This window comes from Rattus norvegicus, chromosome 17 (genome assembly GCF_036323735.1).
Source record: "Rattus norvegicus strain BN/NHsdMcwi chromosome 17, GRCr8, whole genome shotgun sequence".
Taxonomy (NCBI): Eukaryota; Metazoa; Chordata; class Mammalia; order Rodentia; family Muridae; genus Rattus; species Rattus norvegicus.
Window position 1 is genome coordinate 6947932 of NC_086035.1, and position 12425 is coordinate 6960356.

Below are 12425 nucleotides of genomic sequence, written 5' to 3' on the forward strand. Positions count from 1 at the left end.
CCTGTGGAAGCAGCAGGGCTTACTAAGGCCAGAGGGAGCAGTAACAGAATAAGCTGGGAGCAGGTGGACAGTTCAGGGAATCTGTGGCGTTAGGCTTCCAGACTTGTGCCAATGTGTCACAGCTCTTGGTTAGCATTTTGACATTCACGCTGTATGCACCATTTTGAATGGGGCTGATGGCAGACAGGTGCCAAGTGACAATACAGGGCTCACAGGTGCAGGACATTTCGGTGTACCTTGTTCTTGCTGGCTTTTGAAGTGCTTCTTCTTGGTCCCAGAGGCTGTCCTTATGCCCAGGGAAGCTAAACCTGGGCAGGTGTGGTTCAGGAATTTGTGCCTTGTCGTCCGCCTTCCTGGAGCCAGATTAACAGGTGTTGTTGTCTAGTCCCTCAAAGGTCCAGTGAGGCTTATATTTCTATTTTCCTGCTTTACCGGGTGGGAAACCTCTGGTGTGTGTACTTGTCTCCTATCCCTTCCTGTCTGCACGGAGCAAGAGCAGGCAGGCCCATGCCCCTCTGGTGTGTCTCCAGTGTTCATAGTCCTTACTAACCCTCCCCTTATGTGGTGCCAATGAAGGAGGCTGTGGTGTGGAGAGAACATGATCTTTAAGTCAAGTGAACACTGAGTTCAAATCACATCTCTCCTTCTCACCAGCTATGTGACCTAGATAGTGGTGCCCTCCCTCCAATCTGCAGTGTCTTCACCAATGAAGTAGGGCTGTTTACCTGTCTCTGATGGTTATTGTAAGGGTCAAATGAAATAGCATCTGGCCAGGTCAGCGAGCGCTGTGACCTCTCAAACATGGTGGCCATCGCAAGCATCATCACTACCACCTAAGCTTTCAGTTAAACTTTCTGATGTACATGTCATCACTTCATTTTGGCCCAAGTCTTGACGCTGAGGCCTCTCATTAGACTTCTCTGCTGCCGTGATAAAGACAGCCATGACCAAAAGAGTTCAAGGAAGAAAGGATCTGTTTGTTTTGGCTTATGGTTCCAGGAGAGAATCCATCAAGGTGGGGAGCAGGGAGCCGGATGACAGAGTTTCATCCACACACAAGGAGAGATGATGGAGACAAGAGGAAGGTAGAGATGGTAGGTAGATGATAGACAGATGATAGATAGATAGATACAGTGATAGGTAATTGATGATAGATAAATAATAGATGATAACAGATGATTGACAGATGATAGATAATAAATGATAGATAAATAGTAGATGATAAATTATTGATAGATGATAGATTGATTGATAGATGATAGATAATAGATTATTGATAGGTAGATGGTAGATACATACATAGACAGATACAGATAATTGATGATAGATACATAGATAATAGATGATAGATAGGCAGATAATAGCTAGGCGGTAGATAATGTAGGTGATAGATAATGGTAGATAAATGATAATTATAGATAGATGATAGATAACAGACAGGTATAGTAAGAGACAGATGCTAAATATAGAAAGACACATGACAGAAAGATACTATATAGATAAAGCTAGACAGATGATAGATAATATACAGATGATAGAAATAGACAGATGATAGGTAATAGATAGATATAGAAAAATACATAGATGATAAAGATAGAGATATGACATAAAGACAATATATAGAAAATAGATAAATACACAGATAAGATAAAGATAAAAGACAGATAGATGATAGATAGATATATAGATAGATAGATGATAGATAGATTGATAGATAGATGGATAGGCAGGCAGATGGACAGAGAGACAGATAGATAAGTAGGTAGATAGACAGGCAAGAAGACAGACAGACAGATAGATAAGTAGGCAGATAGATAGGCAGGCAGACAGATAGATAAGTAGGCAGATAGATAGGCAGGCAGGCAGACAGACAGATGAAACAGGAGGCAGGAAGAGGGGCCGGGCTATAAGCCCTCAAAGCTCCCCTTCCCTCGCTGCCCTAGTGACATATTTCTTCCTGCAAGGCTGTACTTCCTAAAGGGTGCACACTCTTCTCAGGTGACACTGCCAAGTAGAGATCAAGTGTGCAAACATATAGAGGACATATCTCATTGAACACGCACCAGATTTCCACATACCACAGGTCGTAAAGTCTGTGTGGTCCTTGGGATGATTTGGGGGTACTTGCTGTGAGGTAAGGATGCTCGAGGCATCTCACTATGCACACCTTGACCCATCCCTCCAAGTCCTGTCTGTGCCATTGCTCTCAAGAAGTGACTCTGTTGATGTAGAGTTGATGCAGGAGAGGGAACTGTGCAAGAAAGTAAGGAGGACTTGGTTGCTAGCGCTGAGCAAAGGAAGTGACGCCAGAGAGCAGTTCCCTCTCGGCATTGGGGATTTAACTCATGTATGGCCTTGTGCATGATGGGCAAACACTCTACCACAGAACCCCTCAGCTGCAGCCTGGGTTCTCGCCTGCAGAAATGAGTGGTCCGAGGTTCTATATACCTAGCTGAGAGTACCTCAGGGGCTGTGCTGAGGGTGGGAGGCCCTAGGAGCTGGAGCAGAGGACCTCTAGTGCTCTGTCTATAGTGGGTCTGACTGTCCCTTGGTCACCTGTTATTGAGTGAGTGTATGGCTTACTTTCTTTATCCCATAGAGGACTAAAAATTAGAATCCCTTAGGATGCTCTTTAAAAATCACACGGGGAATGTCACCATGATGACACCATACTTCAGTTCCCCCTACTCAGCCTCTCCAGTGGGGGATAGGAACCAGTGCTTAGAGAGTCCTGTGGCTCACCCAGTACTTAGCGAAGGACAGAGATTCTCCTGAAATTAATGTAACCCAGAGGGGACTAGCGGAGGGAAAGAATGATATGATGGCTTCTAGCTAGCTCCTTTTTCTTCCTCCCTTTTTTAAAAATTACTTTTATTTCATATGTGTGAACATTGGCATGTATGAATTTGTGGCCATCATGTGCATGTACACTAGCAGGGGCCAGAAGAGGGGTCTGGATTCTTCTGGAACTGGAGTTACAGACTAGGAGCTGGGGATCGAACCTGAGTCCTCTGCAAAGCGACAGGTGCTAAGTGCCAAGCCATCTCCACAGTGTGTGGTGTCTTATTCTTAAGTTGAAGCATGTTCACAGAGGCCTTGACAGTCTGACTTGGGGGCACCATAAGAAAGATGGTGGGGCATAATTTATCTCCAGTAGCATGGACACTTTCAGGGACCCTTCATCTGTTTTCTTTGTGCAAATCACTGATCACATAGAAATCTTGCCCATTAAAGCTCCGTCTCTTTGTTAGGATACAGTTACTCTTGGCTGAAACTTTGTTTACATGTAGATCCAGGGACTGACTTAACCTTAGTGTCTACATATTTTAAAGCGGAGAGCAGTCCAGTGTCACAGTATTGTCTCCTTCTGCTACTCAGGCTCTCTTCTCCAGGAGGAGGGTCACTGAACTAGTAAGTGCTGGAGCAGGAATTCAAACCCATGCCCACTCGAAAGCCTGTCCTTATTCCTGCTGTCTTCTGGTCCATGGTACTGATTTCATCTCCTCTGTGGATATTAACAAGACTGCCTTGGGTTAGCTCAGACAATCTGGCAGCTTTGCTAATGAGAACAAGGGGTTGGGTGGTTTGGGTCTTGGTTCGATCTGAGTGCAAATGAAAGATCCTTGCAGCTTTACAGTTAGCAGGAGAATGCAAGAACAACTGTAGAGCGCAGTTCCAGGAAGGAACCACAGATTCCCCTTTTCTGTTGGGGTGAAGAACACCTCACTGCCTAGTATACTGAGGCAGTTACAACGCTAATTGTCAGGGCTGCAGGGTAGGGTGGGGGAGGAAGACCAGTCCTGTTCATCTCGTATATTTCCCAAGACCATAGACCCACGGCTGCCCTATGTTTGAGGTCCCTTCCCGTTATTCTTTGGAACTTCTGGGAAAATAATGTTTTTGCAGAAGTACAGAAGAAGGTCTATTACTCTTGGTCTTGGATGTTGTCTTGGGATTTGTATTGACTGGGCTGATGCCGCAGGCATTGAGTCACTTGACATTTCCGCATATGGGAATAGTGTCTGAATGTCTGGGTTTCCTCAGAGGCTTGCTGGCCCTCCTGCAGTGTGCACAGAGAAGTGAGACACACCCCTCCCCCCAGTCATTACCGTCTTACCTAAGTCCCTTCCCATGGGCTCTGTGGGTGACAGACCTTACCAAAGAGTGACGGTAGGTGGCTTAAAGTAACTGGCTATGACCTTTATAATGTTTTGAAATTCTGATGCATTTATAAAAAAATATGTGTATATTCCTTCCTGTTGTTTGATATGATTCTTTTATCTTTTTCCCATTCACTATGCTTTCGTACTCAGGAAGTTGAGGTAGGTTTTGCCTTTTCAAACGTATGTAGACACAGTATCAATCAAAACAGTTGCCAGAGAAAGTGTAAATTGTATCTCAGATCTTTAATCTCTATGGTAAATATTTGCTCTAAATTCAGCCAACCAGGAGTATACACGTTTGTTTCTCGTGGGTATATGCGAGGGATGTGATTTATCAAATGTATATAAGCAGCCCATTGACTGCCTTATCTCTTCTCATTAGTTACTCCGCAAGTATGATCGTCGGTTATTATCTGTATTCTACTGGTGGGTTATTTATTGAAAGAGCTGAGAAACCCATATTGTTATTTTCTAAATCATTCTGTCTCAAGCCTGCAGGACTTTACACCAAATGTCAGACCAATTTATCAAAGAATAGCTCTATTCAGGGTGAAAGCGATTTAGAGCATGTGTACAAACATCCCCCCACCTGTGCTCACACACACCAGTAATAGTTACGGGAATTTCTCAGGGGCTGCAACGCTCTTCAAGCTAGAGCAGCAACTCTCTTATAGTTGAAACAATTCAGCAAGAGTTTACCATGGGCTGTCGAGTGATACATCAAGGAATATGCAGGTTAAGACCGGCCCTGTTCAGAAGTCGCCTGGGCTCAGGTGTGTGTGGTTATGTTTGTGTGTGTGGGGGTGTTGGGGGGTCGTACATACACCTTGAAATGCACTACAGCACATAGCTCCCATCCCTGGTCAACTGAAGTCCCGATGAGTGATGGTTAAGATGGTCCAACTCACTGTTCAGTCTGGACTGGGTGGTCGGCTGACCATTTCTTTCAGGCTTGCCTTGGAGCTGTTCCTAGGTGACGGATGACAGGTGAGGTAGGCTTGGCAGAGGCTGCATCAGTAAGTAGCTTGTTGCTGGTTTAGAGATACGAAGTGATGCAGCTCAGGGGTGAGGTTGCCCCGTGGGAGGCTATGTCCCTTTTCCAACAGGTGAGCCACTTTGTACCGCATAGTCAATCAACAAGCATTTCCACTGTTCAAAAGTTTAAAAAAATTCACAGAAAGGTGTCTTAGTCCATAGGAGATGCCCTTATAGAAGCCTGGCCTGGAACTTCTGTGAGCCATTTTAGGGAACCCTAAACCCACCCTTTCCACTCTTCTGGAGCTGGTCAAATGGAATGCAGGTGAGGCGAGTTCGTTTGTGTTGAATCAGTTGCCTTTGGAAAGTTTGGCTCCAGGCCTCTAAGGGTCTTTTCATAGATTCCTGCTTGGCAGAGCCAGCCTCCATCTGGGAAGCTGCTACTCAGAAATGCTTCTTCCTTGCAGCTGAGAGACGGACTTCTCTCTGCTGACTGACTGTGGCCCCACAGAAGACCCCATGGGATATTTTTTTCCCCTCTCTGTAGCTTGCTTCTCTGCTCACGGCTTTCTTATTCACCCCTGGTCAGGCAAATGAAGCCCTCATTTATTCCCCAGGCTGGTGATTTGTATTGTCTTAGGTAATCATCAGATGGATCTGCAGGGTTCAAACAGTTTAGCTAAAATATGTATGAGGGAGAAATGATCTGTTTCATGCTCACTCGGTGGCTTTGATCCGTGGCATCTGAAGCTGTTGTACGCAATAAATCACCCCCCTCATCTTCACATTCAGCAGTCACAGCGCTCCAGTTTCCAACTTGGCGTTCGCTTGACTCTGCCCCTAGCTTGTCCCCATGTTGGCTTTCACAGTCCTTGTAGCAGAAATAGGAGCCTCCCTAGGGATATTCAGGCTAAACTGTGTCAGCCATTTTGGGCAGTGGTGCAAGGGAAGAGCAGCCATGTTCAGTCGTGCTATTGGACAGACCCATCCACAGTGAGGGGACTTGGTCACACAGACGGTGCATATGTTCTGGCCTCATTTCATGTTAGGCAGACTTCAAAGTTTCTCTAGAAGACTCGTAGTAGAGTGCAATGCCCTTGGTAATTCCTGTGAATGACTGGCTTCAGGACCTCAAGAAACCAAAATCTGGAACATTTATATCTCTGAAGAAAATTCCTTAGTGTTTGCATAGAACCTGCTCAGGTCCTCTCCTACACTTTACATCACCCCTGGAACAAACATAGTAATTAATATAGTGTAAATGCTATTTAAATAATTATTAGACCACACGGTCTGGGGAATAAGTGTAAGAAAGTTGATTGTGTTCAGTACAAATGTGTTATTCAAAGACTTTGATGCTAGGTTGGATCTATAGACATGGTGCCTATGGGTATGGAAAACTGACTGTATTGATGTGCATTATCATACACACTAATGTGACTTGTGCTTATAATATGTACCATGTGATATAAAAATACATGTGTGCATGCATTTATAGATAACTCTATATACATTTGTGTGTATGCGTATATGTGTATTTCTGTGTGTATATACTCATGTGAGTATCTAAGTGTACCAGTATGTATGTATGTATGTGTGCATATGTGATTATATGTGTGTATATGTGTGTATGAGTATACTGTGTGTATATACTCATGTATGTTTGTGCATATGTGGTTATATGTGTGTATATGTATGTATGAGTATACTGTGTGTATATACTCATGTGTGTTTGTGCATATGTGGTTATATGTGTGTATATGAGTGTGTATTGTGCATATACACTTGTGTGTGTATGTGTACCTGTGTGTATGTATATGTGTGCATGTTTGCATACATGTGTGTATATGTGTATGTGTATATATGTGTGTATGAGTGTGTACAGTGTATATACTCGAATGTATACTATGTGTACCTGTGTGTATATGTGTTTGTATGGGTATATGTGTGCATATGTGTATATATGTGTATGTGTACATATGTGTGTATATGAGTGTGTACTGTGTGTATATACTCGTGTGTATGTTTACTTGTATGTATATGTGTTTGTATGTATTTTACATAGGTGTGTATATGTGTGTATGTGTACATATGTGTGTATGAGTGTGTACTGTGTATATGTACTCATGTGTGAATGTGTAACTGTCTGTATATGTGTTTGTATGTGTGTATCTGTGCATATGTATGTATATGGGTTTATGTGTATAGATGAATGTGTACTGTATGTATATACTCATGTGTGTATCTATGTGTACCTATGTGTATGTGTGTATGTGTACATATGTGTGTATGTGAGTGTCTACTGTGTCTATGTGTATGCATGTTTGTATCTATGTATGTGTGCATATGTGCATGCACATACAGATTTTCTTTTCATAGGTGACAATCAGAAAAGTCCCTCAAATACAAGTGAAAACTCAGTTTATTCATTTTATAGCACCAGGGCTGTATTCCTGGGGATATTTAGCTAACGAATGAATGGATGGAGAAATGGACTTTTGTCCCTGTTGACAATATAGCACGGTGCAATAGTTCTACCCTTCACTCCATCTCGGATGTACAACAACTGATCACGTCCTGACGGGCCATCAGACAGACTCTTCAGGTGTTTGCTGCCCTGAAACATGTAACAATCCAGTCATCAGTCAGTATACTTATGCCTGAGCCTCTTTTAAGACAGTTCTTGGAGAGTCTTAACTGACCAGAGTTGGGGAGGTGTCACTTAAGGGCTAGAACAGTAGAATAGAATTATCCTTCCTTCCTAAGAATGGCTGAATTGCCAAGCAAGCCTATGGCTTCCTGTCTAGGAGAAGCCTGGTGGCCTTAGACCCTGCAGGATAGATGAGAGCATCATTCCTTCATGTTGCTCTGTCTGGACAACACGTTCATGGCTTTTATTGAGTCTAATACATGACTGCATTTAGATGTTTACTTTTCGAGGTAGGCTTATGTCTTAAAAGTGGCTATTTCTTGGTCCTTGCAAGTCTTTTTAAAGAACTCCATCATGAGATGACCGCATTTCTGGTCAGGAGGCCGATTCAGACAGGCTCACCTGCCAAGCTCTCGTTTATTCAGAAGCCTTCATCCTCATGTGATCTTGAACAGGCATCAACTTTCTCCGGCTAGAAAAATGGTCAGAGGTGAGGGTTCTTAGGGTCTAAGTCTCGCCACTGAGGTCCTAGTAGCAGGGATACACCATTGCATAGTGTAGCATTGGAGGGTGGGGCCAAGTGCCTTGCCAGGAGGTCAACAGCCAGACCTGTGCTTTCATTTAGACAGACAACGAAGACCACCTGACTTGTGCAAACTGGATCTTGGTCCCTAGAGAAGAAGCCAGCCCTGATATTGGTGGCCTGGCAATTTTGGAGTGTAGAGAGCTGGCCTTAAGTCTCTGGAGGACCACAGTGGTTAGGGAGGCGGGATGTGAGGATGAGCAGACTCCCAAGCGAAGTCTGTAAACGGCATTCTTTCATCTCTGGCTCTTTGCGCCTTGCTGGTGCTGCCTCATCAAAATGTCTCCTAGAGGAAATTCGTCAGGAGCAGCTGAGCCTGTGCGGGCTTCCCTGAGGCACTTGGACATGATAGGCTAGGGATCGCGCATGCTCAGACGCATCCTACTCTGACCCTGGAAGCAGGCGTGACATCTAGAAACCCCTCCCTGCTGCCCACGCACGGCCCATTTCCCAAACGAGTTTCACAATTCACGATCTTGGCTTCCGGGGCAGGGCTTCCCACCAGCTATGGTCAAAATCGTCATACACAAAGCTTCAGGAGCTCTGGGGCTCCACGGCCTATGTTGTGGTCAACTTTCCTTTGGCACAGAGAAAGCAACCAGATGCAGGGCGCAATTCCCCATCCCACTTGGCCTTCCCAGGCAAGGAGGTATTTGAAGGACGAACTTTTCCATAAAGAGTTCCCATCCAAGGTACGCTCTCCCCTTTGCAGTAATTAGGCAGCGTTTTTACAGTTGCAGCGGGTTTAAAAAAAATTCTAAGGCCTTATATTTAAGACTTATATTTAAGGCCTTATATACCAGTGTATAGAGGCCTTATATTTGAGACTGTGCTTTCTTCCCAGAAGAAAACTGTAAAACCAGCGGTTAGAGTTAACCCGCAGAGTGACAAGGTCCAGAAGGATGGCTCCGGTTCCATCCAGGCTCTCAAGTGTGCTAAAATCCTTAGCGGATAGGCTGTTCTCGGGACCTGTTCAGCTCAGTGCAGGACATCAAAGAGAATGTAACATGTGGGATTCAAGTAAAGCCGCTCATCTTGGACTCTGGCCCCTCCCCGCTAGACGTACATCTTCAGCTTCCAGAACGTCCACGAATTAGGACAGCCTGTTCCAGTGAAAATATTTTAGCAGACCCACAGTGCCCTAGGACTTGATGCCACTCTCTGCACGAGAAGAGTTCCTCGTTTGGCAGTCTGCATAGTTTGTTGTCTTCCTCCTCTGTTGCAGAAGACGGTCCCTTTGGGTAATCTCTCGCCTTGCCCTTGTGAACCGTAGACTCTTCTGTAACGGGCTTGTCGAAGGCTAAGAGGATATTAACCGTCAGACACAAACGTTGAGCGCCTAATGACCGATGTCCACACTTGGCCCCAAGACTGTTGAGTGCTGGAGAGCAGTGCTGAGACAGCACAAACCCCAAATTTGATTGTATTTAAAACAGTAAGTCGGTGGGGGCAATGTTGCAGGTATTCTAGACGTTCTCAATGATGGCCCTTGGGACAGATCTCAAGGCAAGTCAGGGGAACGGGACAGTCGCACCATAACCTGAGTGTATCAGTTCCTTAGAGGTAGAAATAGCACAGTGAGGAGTCTCTGGGATCCAGGGAGGCTGCCTGTGTTTACATAACGCTCTGCCGAACGGAACCGCTGGCCAGGAAGCAGTATGGTCTCATTTAGCTCTAAATCTACGTTCCTAAAATCTCTTTGAGGGCTTGGCTGACCTCAACAAGGATCGAATACAGTCAGGTAGTTGAACGAGGAGGAGGCTCCTGAAAACCCCCAGGAGATTGCGTGGGAGATGAAGTAAACCATGAGGCACGGCGGACAGTAATTTAAACTAATGATGCACTTTGGTATACATTAACTTCTCCAGAAGTGAAATCATTTCAGACAGCCTTTAAAGGTGTCTGTGGTGTGTGGAGTGCCTGGCCAAAAACCACGTCGCTAACAAACTGGTTACCGGCTGAAAAAAGGCCAAATTCCTAAAGGTGGTGGGGTGGGGTGGGGTGGGGTGTGGTGTGGTGTGGTGTGGTGTGGTGTGTGGTGTGGTGTGGTGTGGTGTGGTGTGGTGTGCGGTGCGGTGCGGTGTGGTGTGGTGCGGTGTGGTGTGGTGTGGTGCGGTGTGGTGCGGTGCGGTGTGGAAGAGCATAGCCTCTTCAGCTTGCAAGCATGGGTCTGCTGGGGCTGGGCGGGGGCCAAAGGTGGTGGTTTGGAAGGGGCCGGGCTGTTGTTGGAAGTAACAAGTGTTACCAGAACCCTAATGAACTAGTTTCTTACAGTTTAAAAGTAGTGAAGTGCCCATCTTGGCACATGCTTGAAGCAGACTCCCGGCAGGCACTATTTGGCTGTACAGGGAGCAGGAAACCCTTTGCTTTCTCCCCCGCATCCCGTCCTTTCCTAAAACAAAAGACTTAGTTAAGCTTATCCGCCCACTACCCACCCCTCTCCATCCCTATAGCAAAAGATGTTACGCTAAGCACACAGCCAGGGTCCTTTTAACGTTTGATCGGCCCTCTGGTTTAGTGTAGGGGAACTGGAAATGCACACCACAAGATACATGTCTCCTGGTGAAGGAAATGCTGACAGTTAAATTATCAGCTGTTACAAACACAGGGGCTTAATCATAAGTGAGAGCAGCCAGGCCTCAGCTATAGCATAATTGATGGCAAACATACCTCACACTTAGGAGATGCCTGGGTTTGCATGTCAAACCAAGGCGAGCAGAGCTGTCCTCTGTATGGGGCTGAAGTGTCCTTATAACTCCCAGTGCCTGGTATATTCGATTTGGAAGGTGTGAACAGGGGGAGCAAATTGATACGTTTGATTGCATTTTAATGCTCGTTTTGCGGGGAGACCTGTACGCGGCGAGGGTTTCCCTTTGTGTTTTTGGGAACCGGGGACAAGGCAGCGAGGGGCGTGTGGCGTCTGACCTTTGTTTCTGTCTTTCTTTCCTAGGATGACTATTTCAGAAACTGGAATCCCAACAAGCCCTTCGACCAAGGTAAAGGATGCGTCTTCCTAGCTGGACACACTGTGGGAAAAGCCAACTCGTTTCCCTGCCCTTGCCTGCAGAGTTGATCGTCTCCCCCCTCAGAGGCTACCTTAGCTGTCTGATTTCACTGACTTCGAGGTCTGAACTAAGCAGGGTGGTAGGAATTATTTTATCAGAGTGGGTATTTGTCGGAGGTTATTTCCACACAGATCTAAACAGTTTTTTAAAGACTCGAACCAGTCAGTGCAACCACTGATTAGTTTTGTCTTTTTAAAAAAAAAATGGGAAAGTGATTATCAGGCTTGTGAGTTAGGAGTCTGGCTGTACCCAGCAGTTTTATTCATAGAAGGCTCTGTGCTGAAAGATGTCCCTGCAATCCGATGGTGGGAAAAGGAATACTTCTGGGAGATTTTCAGGGATACTTGGCGTCATTCCTTAAATGTGTTCTTTACGGTTCTTATTTTGTGTGTGAGAGTGTGTGCGTGTGTGTCTGTGCACATAAGTGCACGTGTATATGTCTGTGTGTGTACGTGTGTATTGCATGTGTGTGTGTGTGTGTGTGTGTGTGTTCACATGCGTGCGTGCATGTGTCTTTAAAGTCAGAGATGACTTTTAGGGACTGGATCCCACCTTCCCCGTGTGAGATGCAGGGCTCACATTCAGGTCATCTGCACTGGGTGGAGGTGCTTTTTACCCTCTGAGCTATCCGGCCAAGCCCCATCCATCATGGCTTCTAAATAGAAACTGTTGCAGCGTCCAGTCATGGATGGGTAGAGGTTAGCCTTGTCCTCTTGTCCTTCCCACTCATCCTAGCAGGCGTGGCACTGCTTCCATGGGGGCAGACAGAAGTCACTATGTCCTGGTGTGACTCACTAGGGCACAAGGAAGGTCCGCTTTGAGTTGCTGCCCCGTGTGTGGCAGCTCTCGGCACAGACATCACTGCAGGAAACGATGCTAAGTTGTGTCGCGAATACGCATGCGCCATTCCGCCTGAAACGGAGAGGAGACGGGGTCTGCTGTGCGTATTTCCAGTGACTCAGAATTCTGAGTCTCGGCTTCGGTTCGCT

The 12425-nt window shown here is 45.7% G+C and overlaps 1 protein-coding gene across 1 annotated transcript in view; it reads left to right on the plus strand.

The window, feature by feature from the left end:
• The window catches only part of Spock1 (sparc/osteonectin, cwcv and kazal like domains proteoglycan 1), a 480143-nt gene that overhangs the window by 201040 nt on the left and 266678 nt on the right, over positions 1-12425 (plus strand). Inside the window, exon 3 of the mRNA NM_001271297.1 lies at positions 11322-11367. Coding sequence (NP_001258226.1) covers positions 11322-11367 — 46 coding nt within the window. The remainder of the gene's footprint in view (positions 1-11321; positions 11368-12425) is intronic.